The sequence below is a fragment of the Pelecanus crispus genome, chromosome 1 (genome assembly GCF_030463565.1).
Source record: "Pelecanus crispus isolate bPelCri1 chromosome 1, bPelCri1.pri, whole genome shotgun sequence".
Lineage (NCBI taxonomy): Eukaryota > Metazoa > Chordata > Aves > Pelecaniformes > Pelecanidae > Pelecanus > Pelecanus crispus.
Window position 1 is genome coordinate 251,259 of NC_134643.1, and position 24,179 is coordinate 275,437.

At 55.1% G+C, this 24,179-nt stretch overlaps 1 protein-coding gene across 1 annotated transcript in view; it reads left to right on the top strand.

The window, feature by feature from the left end:
* The first annotated feature begins 1,973 nt into the window (after positions 1–1,973).
* The window catches only part of SHANK3 (SH3 and multiple ankyrin repeat domains 3), a 356,977-nt gene continuing 334,771 nt past the window's right edge, over positions 1,974–24,179 (top strand). The window contains 1 exon segment of the mRNA XM_075708911.1: positions 1,974–2,231. Coding sequence (XP_075565026.1) covers positions 1,974–2,231 — 258 coding nt within the window.

Genomic DNA, 24,179 nt, shown 5'->3' on the forward strand with positions numbered 1-24,179 from the left:
GGGGCTGTCTGCCCTGGCAGAGTCAGGCTCTCACTGATGCCTGCCTTGTGCAGTCCCTCAGCCTCAGGGTGGGAGGGCTGAAGGAAGAGCCATTAGTCATTTCCTGGACAGATCCAGGCCATACCGTAAATCTCTCCAGCTCTCAGTGGTTTGGGGGCTATTTCTGTTTGAGGATTGTCACGTAGATTAAAGCCTTGAATCCCAGCCAGTGATGGACCGGACACAGTCCCATGCACAGTCCTGCAGGGCTCGGCCCAGCATCCCATCTGCTCTTGGCAGGGTAGTCACTGGCCTGTCCCTGCCTGGGAGCAAGGGCTTGACCTGCTGGGCACGCAGGGTCCTCCTGGCTTTAATTAGCCCTCACTGGCAGGGGGACTGGCAGAAATAGCAGCCCATGGTGGTGGCTGCTTGTGTCTCTGCTCTGTGCTGGAGCTGAGGGTAGCTGTGCCTGCCATCACTCCAGTGTGTGCGCATGTGGCTTCTCTGACTGAGACAGGTCTCTGGGGTGGAAACACAGGTCAGCCGTCCTTCCACTCCCAAAACTTTGGCACAAGGGCACTGCTGCATCCTGTTGTCCAAGTATGAGCCAGTTTGGGAAACCCCTGGCAGACAGCCTCAGCTCCTCGCCTGATGGGCTGGTGGAGGTGCTGCTGGAGCCTGCAGCCCAGGGGCCAATCCGGCTGTTTGTGGGTGTGCACAGACACGTGCTGGGTGGTGACCGCCTCCGAGAAGGGGTATCGGGGACCTCACAGTGGGCAGCACTCCAGCAACTGCAGGATGAACAGTTTACAGGGCTAGAACCAAGACCCTTCCCTGTAAAACCCAGAGACAGGCAGGGTGCTGAGCCCCCCGAGTCACACCTGCTTGGTCCTGCTGATGTCCAGCCTCCCTCACGAGCCACCCCACCCCGGGCAGATGGGGAAGGAGCTGGGCATGTTCTCCATATGCTGGTGCAGATGTGGAGGTGAAGGATCATGGTTGCAGATGGGGGACAGGGCCACTGGGATGAACTGCAGGCATTGGTGGTGGTGTAGATAGAAGACAGTTGATCAAAGGAGCAGAGCAGGCCCCAGAAGCTGGGACAACCCGTCCTCTGCCCCAGGGTGCTGTGTCCAGACCCTCTGTGCTGGCTGTGGTGTGTGCACTGTGCTCTGAGCCCTCCCTGGGTGAGCAGAGGCTCTGGATGTCCATGCGCCTGGGATGGGGTAAACCTGGGGCAGGTCCAATGCTTTGCTGCCAGGATGAGGAAGGGTCCCTTCTGGGTGGCTGGTGGGAGTCACTGCAAGGGGGGCTGTGCCCACTGTGGGGGCTGGGAAGGGCATGCAGTGGCAGTTGGCCCTTGCAGAGGGTGTGGGGGGGCACTTGTGGGGATCCCTGCATGGTGTGGGGCTTCTCAGTGAGGTCCCTGACACAGGGATTCCCATGTAGGGTGGCAGTGGTCCGCTGCAAGACCCTCAACACGAGGATACCTGGGAGTGGGGGGGTGTCCCCACAGGGTCCGTGGCATAGGGAACCCTGTGGGGTCCCTCTGCAAGATTCCTGCACGGTTGGGTGGGGGTTCCTGGGTGACAGCCCCGAGGTGGGGGTCTCTGTATGGGGCAGTCAGGGGTCCTGTACGAGAGGTGGCCTGGGTGGAGTGTGGGGGTCCTCCACTGGGCCCCTGCCAGGGGTCCCCACCAGGTCCCTGAGTGCAGGTTGGGCACTCCGTTGGGTCCCTGCCCGTGGATGGTCCTTGACGGGGTCCCCCCGCGGGGTCCCTGCAGGGGTGCACATGTGAAGTGGGGGGGTCCTCTGCCGGGCCCCTGCCGGGGGATGGTCCCTGCCGGGGTCCCCCCGGGGGGTCCCAGCCGGGGTGCCCCCGCGGGTCGCGGCGGCCGCACTCACCGCCTCTCCTCACCCCGCAGGGCCCCCGGGCGGGCTGTGAGCGCGGCCCCCGGTGCCGGTGCCGGCCGCCCCGCCGCGCCGCACGGAGCATGCCTCTGAGCCCCGCCGGCAGCAAACATGAGAGCCCGGAGTCGCCGCCGCCAGAGCCGCCGCCGCCGCCGGAGCGACAGCCCCGCGCCGCCGCCGCCGGGGAGCCGGGCGCCGGCCTGCGGGAGGAGACGCGGCTCGACCCGGCCCGGGGCCCCGGCGGGCCCCGCTCCCCCAAGCTGGCGGCCCCGGCGCGCATGGAGGAGCCCGCGCCCGGCGCCATCGTCGTCCGCATCGGCATCCCCGACCTCCAGCAGACGGTGAGTGCCCGCCCCGACCCCCGGCCCTGGGCCCGACCCGCACCCCGACCGGCCCCGGGCCCGGCCCCGCTCCCCGACAGCGGCCGTCCCGGCACCACCCGGCAAACTTCGCACCGCCGCGGGCGGGGGGGGCAGCCGGTGCCCCGCTCCCCGGTGCCCCGCTCCCCAGTGCCCCGCTCCCCGGTGTCCGGCTCGCGGAGCCCCGCTCCCCAGAACCCCGCTCCCCGGTGTCCAGCTCCCGGAGCCCCGCTCCCCGAGCCCCGCTCCCCGGTGCCCCGCTCCCCATGGCCCCGCTCCCCGGTGCCCCGCTCCCCGGTGTCCAGCTCCCGGAGCCCCGCTCCCCATCGCCCCGCTCCCCGGAGCCCCGCTCCCTCTTTCGCCGCAGAGCCCGGCGGGGACGCGGGGGAGCGGGCCGGGCAGCCCCGGCTGCAGCGCTGCCTTTCCGGGGCGCTCCGGGGCCCCCGTGCGGCCGCAGTCGGGGGCCGCTCCCCCCCGCCGGGGGCCCGCACCGGCCCGGGACCGGGCTGCGCTCCGCCGCCTGCCCCGAGCACGGCGCACAGCGGGGCTGGGCGTGGGGAGCGGGCGCAGCTCAGGAGGCTCCAGCACCGGCATGGTACCGGTACCAGTACTGCTCCAGCACCGGCTCCAGCACCGGGATCGGCTCCGGCACCAGCACCGGCTGTGCCGGGCTGCCGGAGCACGGAGCCGCAGCGCAGCGCTGGGAACTGGCGGCCGCCCTTGCTGGCGGTGTGGGCAGGCAAGAGCGGGCAGGGTGTGCGGGAAGCGGGGCTGCGCCGAGCGGCTGTGGGTGTGCGCGGACTGTGCACGAATGCCGATGTGACCGCAGGGGGTTCCAGGTGTCATGCAGGGGTACAGCACAGTAGGTTGCGGTGCATGCTGCGTGCACCACTGGGCCGGACGGCGGTACAGCAGGGTGTGGTGCGCCGGGCCACGATGCCGGTGTTGCAGACAGGACGCGCAGGTGTGACCTGCTGGGAGCCAAGGTGTGACACAGGAGGGCACAGGCATCCTGGTGTGTCAGCCGGGGTGGCTGTGACGTGGGGCAGCGTGTGTGGCACGGAGGGGCAGAGGGTGGCATGGCGGGTGGTTTTGCCTTGGGCACAGCGGGTGTCTGGCAGGGTGCAATGAACCACGGAGGATGTGGGGTGGCTTCAACAGACCAGGGCAGTGCTGCGGGTCACCTGGGGTATTGGTGCCAGGTGGTTGGAAAACTGAGCCTTAGTCAGTGCAGGGAGAAAGTTTACTGAAGGCTTGCGATAACTGTGGCCCTAACAAAGAGTGCTCATTAGAGGTGGAGTGCTGGGAGCAGTGGCGTGCCTGGGGATGGGTGGGCTGTAAGGCACAGGGAGCCTGTGCTCCAGGATGAGGCGTTGCAGGCAGGAGACGGGGTGCCCCTTGGGGATGAGAGGTGGGGGAAGATGAGGAGACAGAGACTTGGGGCGAGCAGAGCATTGCTGGGGCTGGAGGGGACTAAAGGAAGTGAGAGCACTCCAGTGGGGAAAGAGTTCTCTTTTGGAGACTGGCATGGGAGTCCTGCTCAGTGACGGAGGGGTAGTGGCTGGGGCCAGAGAGCTTTCTAAAGGACGCTGGTGCTGGGGCTGAGGGCCAGGCACTTGGGGCTGAGGTGCTGGCATGCTTGCAGGCACAGCTCTGCAGGCTCAGCTGCCAAGCGCTGGGGAGCAGCAGAGGCAGGCAAGGCAGCGCTGCCTTTGCTGTCGAAGAATCGGACAGACGCTCTGCTCTACTGAGGACTGACCTTGTGCTGCAGGAAAGGCTTTGCACCTGCTCGCTCCCACACCAGCCCCTGCTGGGGTTGTGAGCAAGCCTCTCAGGGACACGGTATCTGCTCTTTCCCTTCACTGCTGTATTAGTCCCAGCACATCAGCTCCTCCTCCATCATCCCTGTGCACACCCATCCCTAAGCTGATGCACAGACCCGGGTCTCATCCTGCTCCAGCCCTCACCCGAGATCGTGTTGTGTGATGCAGCATGGGGCAGGGTCCAAGGGCTGTCAGTGAGGGCCCTTGCTCTGCACATTGCCGTGGTATCCACCTCTCTGCTTTGCTCTTCCTTGGGCACGGCTCTGTGCCTCCCTTCCCTGTCTCAGTTTGTTTTGGGAGTCTGCGTGGGCATTGGAGGAAGCAGCGATGCTGGAGTCAGTGTGACGGTGGGTTGTAACCCCCCACCCCCCTCCTCCTTACAAATCCTCCGCTGCAACCAGGGGATAGTCCCAGAGTCAGAGTGAAGCAGCTCAGCCTTGCCAGACTGAAAGATCCCCCGAGGCAGTGGAGGGAATGGGGCACTTCGTGCAAAGCAGAGCATCTTTGCACGTATAAAGTAGGAATTTCCCTCCCATATCTCCCTTCCCCAAGGGGCAGATGCATATCAGAGAGCTGAAGAGTGGAAATGTTTCTGGTGCAGCCACCGTGGGCTGGGGGTGGGAGCCCCTGGGGAGACCTGTGGGCTGCCTGGGGCGGGGTGCGTTGCTCCCCTCGAACGGCCGAGCAGGCAGAGCTTCGGGTGCGGGCAGGCATGCCGTGGGGAGCGCTGGGACGTGGGGCAACGCTGCCGGGTGCATGTAAGAGCAGCACAGCACTCGCATCCTGGCAAGGGCAGCCTGCGCACCGCCAGCCTGGTTGATGCGCAGAGGAATTCACTGCAGTCGCAGCTCAGGGCTCTGGCTTTGCAGTGGGAGTAGCGGGAGCTCACACGTTGTGCACGGTGCTTGCGGAGGGGCAGGGCTGCCCGACCAGCCCTGTCCCTGCTGCCCGTCCCACGGGGCAGCGTGCTCTGGATTTCGTGGGACGCTGATGGGAGTCGGAGGCTGTGCTATGGTATCTGCTCCCCCGGGCAGAGAGGGGCAGGATGAAAGCAGATTTGGGTGCAGGCTCCCTGCAGAGCAGCCGTGGGAGGCAGGACGGTGCATGGCTGCTCTGTCAGACCCTCTGCTGCCCTGCGGGCTGGGCGAGGGGAGCCAGACACCCCGGGCTGTGCCCTGCACAGCACTCCCGTGCTGTCACCAGCCTGCAGCCGTGCTCAGGCTGGTGTGGGGGCATCCCTTTCTTTCAAACCAAGGCAGTGCCTGCAGAAGGCTGTTGCATTTACAGCTCAGGTGGGGGCTGACTTCCCAAATAGAAACTGCCTGTTTTGCAAACTCCTCTTCTGTGCTAGCTGAGGCACCTTCACTTAAAGGGAGGCAGGAAAACCCAGCTGGCTTAACAGTATGCATCCCTAAGAGCTGTATAGTGTCCTGTGACCGGCCCTGAACTTCCCTAGGCTCCTGTGTGCCATCCCCATGCATTAGCTCTCTGGTCCAGGCACTCACAGTGCTCATTCTTCGCTCCTTGAGCACACAGGCTTGGTCCCTGCCTGCAAGGTGATATCCAAGTAGATGGGGGCCTGACCAGTGTGAAAGGGGACAAGGGGGAAAAGTGCAATTGAGCCTGTCCCATCTGCCACTGCTGGGCTTGCCACCGCACCCCCGTCTCCTCCTTGAGGCACTCTGGGATGTGTTGGAGGATGTTTGCTGTGTTTTGGAGAAGCTCATAGGACAGATGCTCTAGAGCTGTGTGTGTTCCCTGCCTCCTCCTCCCCTCTTACAGGGCGCAGGGTCCTTGGTCTCAGCCAGCTGGAGAGCAGCGAGGATCCTAGACCTCTTCCCTGCTCCGGCTCCTGACCTGTACGGGTCCTGCTCCTCCCTGCAGTTAGTTGGCGTTGCGCTGGCATGTGTCCGACCGGAGCCCAGCTCTCCTTCCCAGGGCTGCTGTGGCTCAGCAGGGCTGTGGCACACTGTCTCTCAGGCCAGGTGGGGACACCTCTCCTGGCATGGTCTCTTGCTGCTCAGACGCTTTTCCCTGGGCTGGGATAGGCCTTTGCACTTCAGAGGAGCTGCTGTTGAGCTGTTGTTCACCTGAGCCTGTCTGCGTCTGGAGGGCAGGGAAGACCCTGAGGCACAGGCATCTTCCCAGGTGCGTCCTTCACCTGCTTTTGCTGCTCTGCTTGTCTGGCTTTGCTGCGGTAGTGGCCCTCCCTGGAGGGCAGCTGGCAGGAAGGCTGACACTTTTGCTGCTCTGTGGGTCTGTGTGGGGTTCTCGCTCCCGGCCAGGGTTAGTGTCTACACCCCGGGAGGGATCTCACAGCCTGCAGGTGCACACTGGGACTCAGGTGGGCTGGGGAAAGGGAAGGATGTCTGGTAGGCAGGGATAAGGCACAGGACCCTGATGGCACCTGCAAGAGAGGTAGTCAAATGCCTGCCTTGTGATGGGACCATTCCTCACCTCCTCTGACCTGGCTCTGCATCTCCTTCCTGGACCCATCCAGAGGTTGAGCTGCTCTGAGTGATGGGGCACAGGAATCAGGGATCATCCAAGAGAAGAGGCTTTCTTCCCTGCTTCCTCTAGGAAGAGCACAAACATAAGGAGAAGGGCTGGGACCCCAACAGGGATTGCTGGCCTCCGCAGGACTATGTGGTGCGGGCAAGGGGTTGGCGTGCCAAAGGGGTTTTGCTCACTGAATTCCAGCCCTTGTGCAGCCTGAAGTGACCCCCTGCCCTCCTCCCACGGGTGCCTCTGGGTCTGGCTTGGCAGCTGCAGTGCATGGCTGATGTGCCATGAGCATTGCTATAGCAAGCTCTGCTTGAAGATGAGGATTGCCTCTTTCGGGATCTTCAGAAACAGGGTGGACAGGTAGCTTTTCAGTAACAAGTCAGACTCCATTAGTTGCCAGAGTTTCAGAGATCAGGACTTCAGCTGGGCAAAGTTCAGTTTATTCAAGTTCATGTCTTCTGTCACGGTTGGAGCCTTCAGGTGGTTCTTTAGACTGTGAAGCAGCTGACTTTTCAAGTCAAGTTTCCCAGCCCTCTTGGAGTTGTCTCCAAGCCTCTTTTAGGTTCCTTTGCAACTCTCCATCACTGTCTTTGTTCAACTGAAAGCCTTTGAATTCTCTGTTAGTGGTTTCCATTGTTAGGAGCAAATCTCCACCTGAGGCTGTGACCTTGTCTCTGAAAAGGCAGCCTCTTCAGGCACATCACTGTTTACATCCTAATGATGGGCCAGCACTTTCAGGTTAAATAGTCTGAGCAACCTGCACCGACTCTGAGCTCAGGGAAGAGAGGCTAAGCTGCCCTACACCCATACAAACAGCTTGCGAAATGGAACCTGGAGCACAGGAGGACAGACACATCACATGCAGAGAGGCGGGTGGAGATGGGACAGAAGTATGGGCCATTCTGCAGTGCAGAAACCAGGGAGGGGTGTGCTTAATTACCAAAAGGAGACTCCCTTTCTTGCAGTGCAGAAGTAGCTGGTGGCATTCCCTGCTGTGTAGGTGAAGAGCTCTGCTGGGGACATAAACAGGCTGTAAACCCCTCAGATACTGACCGACAGAGCTTGCAAATGGCCCTCGTTTCTGACAGGCAGAGTTGCCCCTGGGAGTTGCACGGTTCCCAAAGCCTATGGGCATGGGACGGCCTTGCAGGCAATGGGGGCCACGGACTGTCCTGGGCAGGGGCAGAGGCTGGGGCTATGGGAGACGAGCAGTGCTTGGCACATGCTGGCACACGCTGCTCCTGTGCTGGGGAGTGCCTGGGACCGTGGTCAGGAGCCACACAGTGCCCTACAGCCTGAAGGGTCCTCTGTCCTGCATGGCCCCTGGCAGGCGACTCCACTACTCAGCTGGATATTTTTCATGGTGCCCAAAATGTGCTGTCCCCTGTTGGCTTCTGTGAGCTCTCTGTGCGGCAGCTGAGGCACTCAACGCAAGTGCTTGGGGAAAGGAAGGTGCCACAAGATGGGTACGTCTTGTTGCTTCAGTTTTGGGTCCTTGTCTCCTCTCCTCCCCTCCCTTCTCACTAGCAGTTTCTGAAGGACTCTAAGTAGCAGTGGCCCGTGTGTTTGGGGACTGAGCTCTTCGGGAGGTGCCTGGGCCTGCCCAGCCTGCCGTGGGGTCCACCATGATGGCACCCTGGCTCCTGCTCCTCCCACCCAGACTGTGGGCTCTGTGCTCCTGTAAGAAGATTTTTGGGGGATGGTGGGTACAAGGGGGGTGGCCGGTCTGCTGGGAGCCCCGAGGTAGAGTGAAGTCGGGGCAGATCATGTTGGTGACCTGACAGGAGGAGGAAGGACAATTCATTCTGTAGTGGAGGGGAAGAGTGATACTGAGAGCAAAGAGACCCTTTGAGGGGCAGATGCTAATTTGGGATGAGAAACAGAAAGCTGTTTGTGTTGGAGAGGCATGGAGCCGTGGACGGGTTTCTTGTGGCAGTGCCATTTGGGAGTGTCTGGGCTGTGCAGGGAAGCTGAGCATGCGAGGATGCCGGCTGGAGGGACCGTGTGTCTATGGGAGGCATCTGAGCACAGCTGCTTGGTGGTGCAGGGAACACAGGCTCTGCTCCTCAGCACTGGCAGCGCGGGCTGTGCCGAGAGGGAGCCACCATCTCTCATGGTGTCTGTTTGGGTGCAGCCCTGTGGTGACAGCCTTGGTGGTTTCAGGCCAGATCATCAGTTCCCAAGCTGGCAGGATCACTGTCGGTAATGTGGATTTGCAGCCCTGGGGAGAATTTGGTCTCATCTGCAAAGGGGATCATGCTGAAGTGCGGCCCATTAGCTGTGTCGCAGCCAGGAAAGCCTGGGTGATGCTGAAGGATCTGCATCCTTTGAAAGGATGTCCTGTGGTGTCCAGGCAGCGGGGCCTGACGTGTCTTTCCTTTGCTGGCATCTGTCCCGCAGAAGAACTCCTCCCTGATGCAGGGCTTTGGTGATGTGTCGGACCGACAAGGAAATGTCTCATGACCAAGGGCCTTGGAGGTGTGGGACCACCCAGGTCCATTTGTGAGAGGCTGTTTGAGGTCTCCGCTGAAACTGCTGAAACCCCTTTGCTGCAGGATGGAGTTGCTCATTTCCCTCTGTGGCTGCAGAAAAGGCTCTGCCCTCATCCCTCTTCTCAGTCACCTGATACTTCAGGTTAATATTTTCCGGCTTGTTATCTCCTTAATGCAAATGAAAGAAGAGCCTGAAAACCAGTGCACAAAGCATTGATTTTTCTGTTAACCCAAGGGAAATGAAGAAATAAATTTTCCTATTATAAAGAGAGATAGGTAAAGTTTTCCTGAACTTCTGCTTAGCCAGGACTGATGGTGGGAAGGCAGGCTGCTAAGAGACAGCATGGCGTGCCATTCATTTGGGATTTGATTTAAATTCACTGTGCCACAAGCCCATGAGCACGGCTGCAGTCCATCCTGCAAGCAGTACCAATGCTGCATCTCTGCAGCCCGGTGAGGCAGTGATGCGGTGTCCGAGAGCGAGCTGCCCACCAACGATGGAGGCACGGGGACTGCGCGCAGCTTCGCCTGCAGCCAGAGGGGAGGTGTGGTGCAGTCAGCGCAGGGCGCATGGGGAGGGGGCTGTGGCACCTTTGCTGACGTGGCTCTGGGTGCTGCAGAGGGGCCATGCGACAGGGGACACTGATTCTGACCAGGGTCTTTGCAAAGGAGGGCTGTTGTGTCTGTAAATAAAAGGCCTTTTCTGTAAAACGTGCTACCTGCTGCACTGTTTCCTCTCCCTAAAAGAAAAGCAGAGGAAAGACGGGGGATGTAGGAAATGCCAGTGGACTCATCTCTTCTGAGCCGGGAAGTGCTAAAGCTTCTTGCTCTGCTGCTGTGTGCTCTGTCCCCTGTGATTGCCCATGACACAGGACGGACTTTAACTATGAGAAGTATGTGAAGAGGTGCAGTCAGTTTGTCTGCACTGGCTTGGCAGCTGCAGACGTTTGGCAGCCTTGTGAAGCAGCTGGGAGGGCCACTGCAGCACCGCGCTGGCCCGCATGGCAGCCAACCTGCCCACAGCCCACTCTGGCTTCCTGGACAAGGTGCAGTCCCTCACACTGGCTGCTTTCCTGCAGCTACGGAGAGTTTTATTCCGCACGGCTGTGCAGATGCCACGTGCTAAGTAACATGGTGCTGACTGTGGACACCTCAGCAGACAGAAATGCTGAGCTCATGGAAGCAATTGATACGAAAAGGATGAATGAAACTATTCTTAACATTTGTTGTGGGTTAAAAATCCAATAGTAAAAATCATAGTGAAAATCTGCTGGCATGTATACTTTATATAAATTGCCGTCCCAAATCCATGTCGCTCCCAGGGTGGCTTCAGGTGTTGGCAGAACAGGAAAGGCTTCCTGGGGCTGTAGTGGCAGAGGCCTGGAGCAGCACTGTGCTCTGGGGTGTTGTCGTGGTTTAGCCCCAGCTAGGTCCCTGCAGGACCCCCTGGCACCAGGGCTGATGTAGTTAACATGCAGAATTTGGGTAGATCTGCCCTATATACACTATATGTTGATAGGAGTCAACACAGGGGACCACTCAGTTGCACAGAATCCCTCCTCACCATCAGCTGCTGCTGCTGCACAGAAAAATATGAGAGGCTGCTGTTGTATCAAAGGAGGAGGAAAAATTGTCTGGTCGGCAGAGTAGTCTTTGAGCAGTGGCGTGTGATGGTGTAATTAAGGACTGCATGGTGCCAGGCTCACGAGGGGGCAGAGCCAGCGTGCTCCGTGTTCAGCAACTGCTTGCAGACAGCGTGTCTGGCAAGTGCCACTCTCCTCTCTGGCTCCAGGGATCATCTCCCGCAGGATCTAACAGTTGCTGGGAAACCCTGGACGCTCCCAGCTGCCCTCATGTGTGTCAGTGCATGGCAGCGCTGAAACCGGGGAGTCACCCTGCTCGATGGGCTGTGCAAAACAGAGTGCATGGGCAGGGGTGAGCAGTGTGCTGTGACCAAACAGGGCTGAGCAGAGCCCTGCGGGAGAGTGGGGCTGCAGCCCAGGGTCTGGCGTGCCGGCGGCGTGGGGAGCCCGAGCGTTTCACCGGTCCCAGTGCAAGCCTCCGGCCACCATCCCACTCCCCGCTCAGCTGTGCCAGGGAAGCAGCAGCGTGGGAGCTGGGCTTGTCGCTGGCAGCAGCAGCGTCTGGTGCGGAGCTCCACGTGCATGTTGTCAGTGCTGTGCCACTGTTTCGCTCTACGGACCCATTCTGTACCATGGCTGTAGGGCAGGGAATTGATTTGTTTTGACAGCCTGGGCTCTGTAGAGACTCCTAAGATAGCAATTTATTTGGAGTTTGATAACCTGTGAACCTCCCCTCCTCCTTTAACCCTGGTGTGCGTGAGCTGCTGGTACACACTGGTGCTGGCTCTTGCACAGGGAGGGAGTGTGAGCCTGGGCTGATGTGCAAGGCCCTGAGGATCCTTCCCAACGCTGGTGGGGCTTCTCTATCTCTCTGGCCTGCTCCTGCATTTGGCCTGCAGCTGCTTATCCTCCAGGAAGAGCCATTTCAGCTCAGCTTTTGGCTGTGCATTGCTCTGTAGGAGGGGGTGGTGGAGACCCAGGATAAAATTATCCAAAACACCCACAAGATTTATGAGATTATAGTCTGTTTCTTAAGGAGACACAAACATGCCTGAGCTAAGGTTTGTTTCTCTGAAATAGTTATGAATTGTGGGTCTGTATCATTAAAACACATTTGAAAACTGATTCCCAAAGTCTTGCGGTGGGAGTGCTTTGGAAGTGAGTTGCAACCTTTTTGGGGCCTGGTGGTGGGAAAAGGTACCAATACAGAAATAACCCTAGAAGTCAGCATGAACATGAGCCAGCAGTGTGCCCAGGTGGCCAAGAAGTACTTGGCGCTGGTGAGGCCGCACCTGGAATACTGTGTTCAGTTTTGGGCCCCTCAGCACAAGAAGGACATTGGGGTGCTGGAGCGTGTCCAGGGAAGGGCAACGGAGCTGGGGAAGGGTCTGGAGCACAGGGCTGGTGGGGAGCGGCTGAGGGAGCTGGGGGTGTTCAGCCTGGAGAAGAGGAGGCTGAGGGGAGACCTGATCGCTCTGCAGCTCCTGGCAGGAGGGGGCAGGGAGCGGGGTCGGGCTCTTCTCCCAAGGAACAGCGATGGGACGAGAGGGAATGGGCTCAAGCTGCACCAGGGGAGGTTTAGGTTGGATATTGGGAGAAATTTCTTCACGGAAAGGGTGGTCAGGCATTGGACCAGGCTGCCCAGAGAGGTGGGGGAGTCCCCATCCCTGGAAATGTTCAAAAAACGGGCAGATGTGGCACTCTGGGACATGGTTTAGTCTAGTCTACCCTTGATTGGTTTAGTGTGGATTTGGTAGTGTAGGTTAATGGTTGGACTGGATGATCTTAAAGGTCTTTTCCAACCTAAACGATTCTGTGATTCTATGATTCTGTGATTCTGTAGGAGAGCGTAAAAGTGCCTCTGTCTGCAGTGTGTGCTGGCACTGAAATCCTGCAAAGGGTCTGACCAAACCTGGGATATATCCCATGGGAAAACGCTTTCTGCAGTAGCCAGTGGGCAGCACCGGCCACCCTCCACATGGACAGTTGCCACCACAGTTGTAATTACAGAGCAGCAAGGTGCAGATTTTCTATTTACTTTTTCTCTGGAAGCAGGGAAAACTTGTTCCAAGGAATCATGGCTCAGTGCATCGCATAAAAAATGTATATGTAGAGAGATAAGAGCCTCTTGCAGACTAGTGGTACTTAGGAAGCTGCTAACTATCAGAGAGCTGGAGCTTATTGAAATAGCTCTGAAAGATCTGGAGGAACGGCGACGTACAGCTGATGAGACTTCCTCACGGAGATTTCCAAGGGCTTTTCTTCTCCATTGTGTGCTGGCAACTCTTTTTCTTTTCCCTTTTAAATCATGTGAAAGCCAGACCGAGGTGCTGCTGTAGGTTAAAGTAACATTTTTCCCTGTTAGCTGTAACCTGCAGCAGCTTCCTGCAGCGGGTCAGTGTGCACTGGCAGAGCCCAGGGAGGAGACGGGCCCCATGCAGCAGCAGCGGCAGAAGCCTGACGTGTCTGTGAACTGCCTCCTTCATGGGGAGCGCAGGCCGTTCTCCTCTTCTGGATTGCCTTCAGCTGGATCTGGTGTCAAATGCCGTGCACAGACGTCGCTGCTGGCAGAAATGGTGACTCCTGCCCCACGCGGAGCCAGCGTTGGCACTCGTGTTGCCCTGGGGCTGTGGGGCGGATCTGGTGATGTCTAGCGTTATTCCAGGTGTTTACACCGAGTGACACAAGGGATGTGTTGTGAGCTCCTGGTGGCGTGGATGGAGCCCGCGATTTAAATATACACCCACCCACACCATGCTCTACTTAGGTCCTTATCTGCTATCACAAATCAGGAATAAAAAGCTCAGAATCATGTTCTTGCATTTTATTTTCTCTGAGGTAATTTTTAACTGGAGGAATGAAAAGCCTTGCTTTACCACAGAGACCTTTCCCCAAGGGCTGAGGAGGACATCGCCCTGTGTCCCGAGACCATGTGGGAACGGCAATCGCTGTGGCTTCCTTCAGGAGGAGGAAGAGGTGGGAGCCAGCCTGTGCAGCCGGCTGTTTTCTGTGCCCAGAGAGGGAAGGGAGCCCGACAGAAAAGAGAGGGGCGAGGGGAGCGGGGCTCGCGCTGCAGCCCTGCTGGCGTGGCGGCTGCCCGAGGGGCAGGAGCGTGGATGGCACCTGCCCTCCGTTCCTGGGCGCAGAGTCTCCTCTCCTCTCCTCTGTCCCAGGCTTCGCCTCTCACCGGTTTCCCAGTACCACGTAGATCCTAAAAACCCCTTTTCCAGGCTCTGTTTTGTCTCAGCTATGTGGGCAGTGAAAAAAAAAAAAAGAAGAAAATCAGCAGAACTTTATGGCTGCAAAGGGAAGAGCTGGAGGTCAGGAATTGACCTCCAAAATGGCCTAAACCTGTGCTGAAAACTTTGATCCTTGGCCAAAGCATCTGCTTTCTGCTGCTGTAAAAATCTCCTGCTGTCAATAGTTGTATTGGATTTTTCACCCCTTTTAGGGGAAAATCAAACCACTTATGCACATGCTTTGAGATGCTTTTTGATTACAAGCTGCACATTGTTTTTCCATAGAAACCCGGCCTCTTTCAGATCAGATTAATAGTGCTCAATGAATGAGGCAGCTGTTCTGCTTTTTTTTTTATCTTTCTTATTCACTGTGCAGCCCATGCTTCATTACTGTATGCTGTTGAATGCAGCACCAAGCATGACATAAAGTCCCTTTGTAGCTTTCTTTGTGTCTGTTTTCCAAACACAAATGTTTGAGCACTCTATCAGCATCCAGACGGTAGGATCCATAGAAGAGTGGGCCGAGATCCTCAGTATAACAAACCATTACATTTTATCCAGCGTCCCTTACACCAAGCTGAGTAGGTTGGGGTTGCCTGCAGCGTAGCACGCGGCCAGCACAGCGTCCAGATGTAGAGCTGGTGCAAGCCAGGGAGCCCACCCGCTCCCTGGGGAGCTTGTCCGCAGCAGCGTGTCACTTTGCTCCTTGCACGAAGGGAGGTGAGGAGCAGAGAGGTGGCGGCCAGTGTTTGCACACCAGTCATTAGCATGGGTCACATTCCTCAGCAAAGGTGCTGTGGGTTAGGCTGCAGTTTAACAGTTAATGCTAAACCCGTTGGCCAGGGTTGCTGGAGTTTACCCCTGAAGCCTGCATGGGGAGCGGGGCAGAGCGTGGGGCCCTGTGGCCACTTGTCGTGGTTCAGCCCCAGCCAGCAGCTCAGCACCACGCAGCCGCTCGCTCACTGCCCCTGCCCCCATGGGATGGGGGAGAGAATCGGAGGAGTAAGAGTGAGAAACACTCCTGCGTTGAGATAAGAACAGTTTAATAATTGAAATAAAATAAAGTAAACCAGCAGTAGTAATAGTAATAATAACAATATAATAATAATAGTGATAATATACAAAGCAAGTGATGCACAATGCAATTGCTCACCACCCGCTGACCGATACCCAGACAGTTCCCGAGCAGCGATCACGGCTCCCTGGCCAACCCCCCCAGTCTATATACTGAGCATGACACCATATGGTATGGAATAGCCCTTTGGTCAGTTTGGATCAGCTATTCTGGCTGTGCCCCCTCCCAGCTTCTTGTGCACCTGGCAGAGCATGGGAAGCTAAAAAGCCCTTGACTGGCATAAGCAGTACTGAGCAACAACTAAACCATCAGTGTGTTCTCAACATTATTCTCATCCTAAATCCAAAACCCAGCACTATGCCAGCTACTAGGAAGAAAATTAACTCTATCCCAGCCGAAACCAGGACACCACCCCTCCTTTGCCTGAGGTGTCAGAGCCCGTGGGATGGTTGTGCCCGGCCACAGGAGAGCTGCACAGCCTGTGCAAGTGGGATGTGGCACAAGGCACTCGGAGGACCCCCAGCGAGGGCTGGGCTCGGGGCACTGCATCTGGTCACAAGATGCAGAGTGCTGGTCCAGTGTTCAGGTGTGCCGTGGGCCGTACCGGCGGGCTCTGCAGCCCTGGGCTTTCTGCTGGCTCTGGCGCTGCCCATCACCTGGGGACCACCAAAGACTGGCACAAACTCTGGGCCACGTGCTGAGAGCTGGTACTGGCACAGCTTGCCAGGCCTGCCAGGCACACAGGGCTCCTCGCCACAGGGCATCTGGGCAGTGGATCCAGGGCTGGCAGCCCCAAAGTCCTGCGCGAGGACCGAAGGCTGCACCGCAGCCTCGAGGGGCCAGGGCAGCAAGGGACTGGGGTGTTCTGACCCTCCCTGCCCTTGCCCATGCAATGCTGCCAGTTCCTGCCGTCTGGCAGTGCGTCTGTCAGGCGTGGCTTGCCCCGGACCGTGGGGACCGGCTGTGTTAGAAGTAATTCATCTTCCCCCCAGTGGCTTCAGCCGGAGGGTTCTGAGCAGGCACAGCTGGCTGGAGGGACTCGCGCAGCAGCCCCGTGGTGCTGGCTCGGGGGGCTGCGACCCACAGGGCAGTCAGGCAGTGCAAATCAAACGAGTGATCTCAAAGAATCCCTTGGTTGGGTGTGTGAAACTAGTTCAGATACTAACCCAACTTTTAACCCTGAATCAGTCCAAATTTTTTCCTTCATTTCAGCCAGTTCATCTCACAGGTGAGCGGATCCAGAAGTGAGGAGCCAGGTGGAGGCTGAGAAAGCTGCAAAGAACTTGCTTTCCTCTTCCACTCCAGCCATAAAAGGCAATTTCAGGAGGGCGAGACCCACCAGCTCTAAGATCTTGATGGCCGTGAAGAAACAGTTAATTTAAGTAACTATCGACAAAAGTCCCTTTTTATGTCTGTTGCTTGTAGGTGCAAGAGATACTTTGGTTGCTTACACATTTCCTATGAAACCAGTACAGGTAGTTAAGAGCAGTTGTATTTAATTTGTTACTACTGAGAAATATTTTAACATGCGAAATGAACGTATTTTAATGCCAATTTTTATCTTAGTCCACTTTGACTTAAATCACAAGTCAAAAACTACTCATCCTCTATTAAGTAACAAATATGCTACTCACTCTTTTCTAAAACATTCAGGTAAAATTGAAAAATTGAATTTATATTTTATATTATAATTGCTTAAATAGATGCATACAGTTACAGTGTATCTACTTAGGATAAAGCACTTTTGGTTGTAAAGTCTATATTAAATTGCAAAGTAATCTAATGTAATGGTTATGAATTGATCCAACTCAGCCTTTCTTTAGGAAAAATAGCTAAGGACTACCAATGCAAAACAACATCAGACTCGATTATTTACATCCAGATTTTCTGCCAGCTAATTTATTATTGTTAAAATCGGTGATCACTTTGACTTAAATCAATCCACTTTGCTTTATTATGTGTGTGGAGGGAGGCTTTTGCCTGAAGCGGAAGAGCTGCGGGTCACTGCGTTGGATCTGTGGCTGTGGTTGATTATTTTGGGGACTGGGAAGTTTAGCTGCCAAGTGTTGTGCAACATCCTTTGGGATATTGTGGGTGAATTATTTAATGAGTTGTTTTGAATAAATGCAATTTATTTGCATAAAACTGTTCAGACTTGATTTAAAGAAAGCCACGTAAATATGCATGTGTGCAGTAGCATAACGGATTCAGCCCTCTGCTTATCAACGGGGCAAGGCAGTCAGTGCTGCCTAGTTCCTGCTCTGCAAGCATTTCACAGCCCTGATAGAGACCAGGTGGGGAAAGGGGACTCCTTCTTCAGAGCAGAGAGGGTATTTCGGGCTCTGAGGCCAGCTAGTTGCTGGCCCCTAATTATTGTGAAGGCCCGTGGCTGTGGCGCACAGGCTGGCTCCTGCAGCGGGGTCCTCTCACAGGGAGGGCAGGAGGACCTCTCTGTGTGGTGTGACGCTGGGTTTCCTGCATTTTGTCACCGGCAGTGGGGTGGCTGGTGCGGCTATTTGCGTATGGCGAGGGCTGGCTGGGCTTGGTCCCTGGAGTGACAGCGCTGGAGCTGAGGGTGCAGCTACGGGTGCCCAAACCTTCCTCTAGTTTAGGGGCTGAAAAAGGACAGGCTGTCTCTGGCAGCAGGGTCCCTCTAGTCCTGGAGCAGTCGGGAGCTGAGGACCCTTCCTCCAGGTGTCTGAGACAGCTCAGGACGAGCCTGTGGGTCCTGGGGACCAGCTCAGGTAGCTCCCTGGCACCATCCCCGCTGCGCAGGCGGGCACTGCTCTGAGCCCATCTTGCTCTCCAGTTACTTGCTTCCTTGTAGAATTGCTCTGAGAAGATTTGAACATGACACTGACTAATGAGACACATGCCTCCAACTTGTACATTTGTTCCGAGTTTGCATCCTTCCCTTTGGATGGAGTGGGACTCCCATGTGGGAATGGTGCTGGAGGGTCCCCAGCACCGCCATCACAGGTGTGTTGGGCTGAGGCACGGGCAGTCCTGGCGCGAGGGCGTGAGTATGGCAGGGTGCAGGGCCGAGGGGAAGGGGGTGAAGGTGGGCGGTTGGAGCTCCCATAGCTGTGCTGTTGATCAGTGCCGAGCATTGCAAGTCATTGCAACACCCCGTTTGTCGTGTTTTGCTGGGAGAGAGTGAGGGAGCAGGGGTGAAACATTTTTCTGGAGCTGAGTGTTCACATCTCATTTCTGTTTTCAGTGATGCTGTTCAGCCTCGCAGAGAGCTTGTCTGTAAAGTGGGTCAATAGCAGTTACCTCATGGTAAGGTTTAGGATGTGCCCTTTGCTGTTTAAGGGTGGGCACCAAAAGCAGTGTTGAGCATCATCAGTGCAAGAGCTGAGGTGAAGAGTCACGGTCCTCTGAGGAGGACCTCAGAGTCTCAGACAGCAATGGTAGAGGTTTTAAATGATGGAGAGAGAAATGAGAAGAAAGAGGTTTCACCCATGATGACCACACATCTGAGCTAGAATTTTTCTCTCATTAACATGGGTTAATGCTTTTGCTTCCCTGACTTCCAGCTGGACATGCTCATAAGTGCATTTAACATATAAATGGGACCCACATTTCATTCTTGCTTGTCAGGTTCACTCCGGAGCCTCCAGGATCCTTGGATAATTTGCTGATGCTTCTGTCCATTCCTGTCTGATGCCAGAGCCAGCCTTGTGGTAGGGCATGCTGGACACGGCTTGCACGACAGACCTCGGGTCCCTGTGGGAGCTTCCTCCTGTAGCATTTCTGTGTCCTGTGCTCTGGAATAATTGTTCCTGTGCTTTCAGCTTCATGAGGCGAGCTGTAGGACGCAGGGTTGTTTCTGTGTCTTCTTTCCCAGCTGCCCAGTGCGCGGGCTGTGAAAGCTTGCTCTCCTCAAGCCCGGCTGTCCTCAAACCCTTTCTGTCCCTTAAGCAGTTGCAGACTTGTAGTTGCCAGAGCTTTTGTAGCTCGAAGGTTGAACCATTGATCCACTCCAGGAGCTGAAAGTTTGTTTGCAGCTGACATGGACAGCATAGGGTGGATTTCACAGATCCTCAGAGGGAAAGTGCTTGCAAAATGTCCTGCACCGCGAGCCTGAGGTCCTGCTTGTGCGTGCAGTGAGGAGCTCAGGAGCAGGCACAAGCTTGTGCTATGCACTTAATTTTTTTTTGGAAAGAAGACATGAGGGCAGCCCTGCCTCTCTTTCCTTGCCTGTGCTTAGAGGGCAAAGTGAACATAATTGAGCCATAATTCACAGTTACTGGAAAGAAAGCATGGGCCACAGTATGAGAAGCAGTATTGGAGCTTTATATTACAGCTATCTCCAGGGGAGATTATTTTTATTAAAATCTGGGTTGGTGGAAAATTCTGAGATTAGTTCATTTTTAATGTATGGTTCTCTGTGGATCAGCCCCAAAAAGAGGCTTCCTGCTGTCTCCAGCTGCCGAGCTGCTGGCGTTCCTGTGCCCGGCAGTGCCGTGACATGACACCCCATGAAGAGGCCCAGATTGAAATAAATGTCCGAAGTTATTTATCAGCATTTCCAAAAAAAGATGGATATGAAATCTTAGGTGAAAAAAAACACATAAATGATTGGAAATTTTCAGTAAAAATGAACAGTGCTGCAGACCCACGTCTTCACAAAACCTCCGCCAACTCTATTCGCATGCAAGAAAAATGTGCGATGGCAGATCTGGAAGTGCGAGCAGAGTAAGGAGCACCTCTGCCCGTAGGGATTTGTTACGATACTGTGGGGCTGGGAGTAAAGCGCCCCATTGCAACGAGCGCAGGCCCTCCTTGCCGGTAGCATGCCATGTCCATGGGATGGGCAGGTGGGCAGCCCCCTCCCCATGCATCGTGCCCCCTCCTCCCTGTGGCAGCCCAGCCAGTGACCCAGGAGCTGAGCCCTGTTTGTGCCACCCAGCAGCCTGGCTCTGTCCTGTGGGCTGCTGTGGGCACACAGTACCCAGCGGCTGCCACTGAGCCAGTGCCATTGGGTAGCAGGAGCAACCGCTCCTCAGTGGGGTGCATTCGTGTGGAGATGTGTGCCCCCATGCAGCCATGGTAACGAAGGTGAAAGCGTCCTGCTGGACCAGCACTGGCACACACCGTCTGCACTCATGGGGGCTGCGTATGCCATCCCATTTGATACTTTGGTCTAAGAGGTGCACTTTTAGTGAAACTGGTGTGAGCTGATGCACAAGTAAGAGCTGAAGTTGGTGCATTCCCCTGCCTGACAGCAGTGCGTTTTGGAAGAGCATCCCATGCCAGTGCTGGGGAGGGAGGAGGTCAGGGCTGGCTGTGCCACATGCTGTGGGAATAACAGCTCGTGTAGATACAGCCTTGGAGGGCCAGTACCAATGTGCTGTAACACGATGGATGTCTGCCCCAGGGCACCCGGCGTCCCGCTGCAGGCTGCCAACGGTGAGCTGGGCACAGTCTCCACACTTGTGAGCAGGTCTCAGTGGCTCCTCACCACGGGGCTGCCTGAAGGGTGCGTGCTGACAATGAAGTCTGCCGAGTGAAGTCTGCACATGTCTGGCCGAGGTGGAGACTTGCACCCCATCAGGGTACTGGCACTGTTGTTGAAACTTGCGCAGTGTCTTTCTGGTGGCACTCAGGAGGAACCAGCAGTTGCACCTATACCATGGAGCCCTTTGAGGTGCAACCATCCAGCAGCGCCTGGGGACACAGTGCTCCTGGTCACACGTTGGGGCCAGGGCTGCGGCTCCGGTCCTGCCCCTGCCTTGCGTGGCTGACACGTGCTTCAGCATGGCTGGGGCTCCTCAGCGCCCACGTGGTGCCTGCAGGGACCTCAGGAGTGTCCCTGAATTTTTAAAGTACATCTGAAAAATTTCCTGATGCGCTTTCACACTTAGGGTTTTTCTCTGCTAAGGGCTTGGTGGTGGCTGTTGATGACTATGGATCTGCTCTGCTAATGGATTACTTCTGGGTTTATCTGAGTGTATGTCTGGAGTGATGGGGACTCTGGGGTTCGTTACTGTGGGACCAGTTCCCTGATCCCACTCATCGTCTGCAAATGCTGCATTTGTGGGAGGGAGAGGGGGGGATCGCTTCACTCACACCAGGTTCAGCTTGCCCCATAGCACAACCTCAGCTCCCTCTGTGCTGTTCATCCCCTCCCTCTGTAAGTTAATTGAATTGTAATAATAAATTTACGAGGTAACCTTTCATAAAGTACACGCTGTTAGAGTTCTTTGTTGCCCACGTTTCGCAGAGACTCGGTGTAATACATTAGAGCGTGCTGTTCGTTTTCAGACTACAGTTTTATCAAGCATGGGTGAGGTGACTCATGATGTTTTCTCCCTGGGTTTTGGAGGAAGGCTGGGACCTGTGCATGCGGAGAGGGGCTGTCCACGGGCTTAGTCCAAATTCACCGCCCTGCCGTGCTATTCAGCATGCACCTCTGGCTCTAAATTGTTTTTTTGCTGTCCCCAGCATTTCTCAGCCTGCAGTTAGAGTTTGTGAATCATATACCTTAAAAATTAATATCTACACAAGTGCTGAAGAAACATAATTGAAACTGTTTCTTTCTTAGTGTCATGCAGGCACCAAACAGTACAAGAAGTTAACAGAAAAAGTCTTTAAGAGGGAGGAATTTTCGTGCGTGTCATGTACAGCTCTGGAGACAAGTTCACTGCCCTACACCACTCTGACTCTCTCTAGCTGTGTCAGGAAGGTTTTTTGTGCATTTAGTTAGAGAGTATATTTTTAAAAACTTGCAATGTTGTGGATGGGTGTGTGGATGGATGGACTGCAGAAGCCAATTGTGGGAAGGTCCTTCTTTCTCTAGTGGGTGAGATTATGTCGAAGGTGAGAGTTTGGCAGTAGGTTGTTAAGTAATTGTAAATCTGAAGATGTTCAAACTTGGACTTGCCAAATAACCCATAGAAGCTGGTTCTGCAGTGGGTTGCCTCCTTTTCTCCCATCTCTCGTTATGTCTTGTCCCAGATATTTTTATGGCAACATGGGCTTTTTTCTAGAACTTTGAGCCACTTGTCTACTGTCTGCTTCTTGTCAGAGACAGGAGAGGGTTGTGGAGCAGCACTGTCCTTTGTTAGGCATACTGATATATGTGGAAAAAGCAGACAAAGGTCTCCCAACCTGAGGAATGAGTGGTGGGCCTGAAACCCCATCTGTTTTCTTTAGCTGTATCAGCTGAGTTGACAGTACACAGTACCTCTTGCTTTATACCTAGGCGGTCATACAGCCGTAGATGGCAATGGCAGTGCCGCCTTTACCAGAAGAGTGGGGGGTAGCAAGCCTTTGGGGAGATGTCATTCCTCACCTTGGCCTATGGCACCTGGCCAGGATGTGGCAAGAGCTGTGGGGATCAAGCCGTGAGTGAGTTGTAAGTGTGAAAATGCAGTTTGTTTGTTAGTTATAGCCGCGGTGCAGCTGGGTGTCGGGACGGTGCCTGTGGACACGCAGGGCACGCTGGCTGCCCGTTCCTTGGTGGTCCCAGGTCTCCAATGGCATCTTCTGCGCCCCTGAGACCATGGGCCAGCTCGGGTGATCTCTGTACCTTGACAGCAAGCATTCCCCCATTCCTGGGCTCCTAAATTTGCAGAGGCCCCAGAGGATTTGTTCTCAACAAGGTTTATGGGGAGTCACCAGTCATGAAAGAATAGAGTGGTTCTGGTTTGCCCAAATCCACTTTACACAGTAGGCAAGCTCAGAGTGAGAACATGAGCTTTATGCTAGGAAAATAAAATGTTAAATCCCAGATTACAAAGTAAACAGTGCAGTTACAAAAGAGGTAACAGAGCACAGTTTTAGAATATATCTTGCATTTACATTTTTTTTCTTTCAGCTATAGGAAGCTGAGTTTTCTGCCTGGCAGTGTTCTGCATCCCAGTTACTCATTTGGAGCACTTTCTGATGCAGAAATCTTGATCTCCAATTTACATTTTTTATTTCCTAATATATACAAAATTTCAAAGCTTGTCCTACCACCTACCCCCCCATTCTCTACTGCTGATGGACCTCTTGGTATTGTGACTATGCATTTAATTGCTTGTTTCTTTGAAGAGAAGCCCAGCAGAACATATAAGCATATTTGAGAAAAAGCATCTCTGATATCAGAGATTCTCCTGTTTCGTCTCTAGCCTGTTCATTTCTTGTTTCAAAAAGCAAATGGAATTAGATCCATAAACTTATATTGCAAACTACGTAGTAAAAAGTTTTTGGCATTGTTTTCAGTTTGGCTTTTGGCTTACTAGCAGTGTATGAAGATTTGGTATTACATGATGTTACATGCTGTTGGTCCCAGGAACAGTGCACACCATAGGGTTTGCCTCAGAGCAGTATTCCTTTCTCAGCCATTCGCAAACTAAAATTTTATCTTTCATTTCACTGGGGTTGGTCAATCGATTGCCTGTAGGATGAGGAGCGAGGCCTGCAGTGACCCTGTGATGGTGGCTGGAGTGGGAGGTGGGGATGGCTGGTGGGCTGACAAGCCTGTGATGGCTTGGCCCTGGGGGAGGGATGCAGCTCACCTGTGCCGGTCACACTGCCGGCACCTGGGGCAGTGATCAAGGGAAGCCTGTCGGGGAGGAGAACAGGATGGGTCACTGCAACCCTCAGGAAAGGGGTTAAATATAAGTGGATGCATGCTTTTTAGTCCCTGCTGCTGGCTCACATTTGCACTCAGTGAAGAGTCAGCTGAGATCTGAGATTTCATGTTGTTTTGGGGGGGGGGGGGGGCTGTGTATGTTCGGTGTAAGTGGTCTTGCCTGGACTCCTGTAGAGCTGGCCGTGATCCCGGGGGTCTCTGGTGGGGAGGCAGAGCTAATGGCTGTTCCAGTAGTGAATGAAACATGGGGCTGCAGAGTGCACACTTGCTGTTGGTAATTGAGTCCAAGGGACCTTACTAATTTTTCCTGTAGCTTTGCAGCAATCTTAATTGGTCATGCTGGCTTTTGGGTTCATAATTGGTAGAGATACTGATACGTATTTATGGCAATACCCAGGTTCTCATTTGTGACTGCAGTGTCAGTATGCTAGGTGTTGCATAAAGACATACAAATATTCCAGCCTGCAAATGTTCTTATTCCTATTTCTGTTTTCCTGCTTAAAGTTACATTAGTATATGCTTTTTTTCCAGTTAATATGTTGCATAAAAAAGGGTGTGCAGGAGCATTGATTTAGTTTTACTAACAACCATAAATTATTTGTCTGTTTTTATAACTGTACAACACT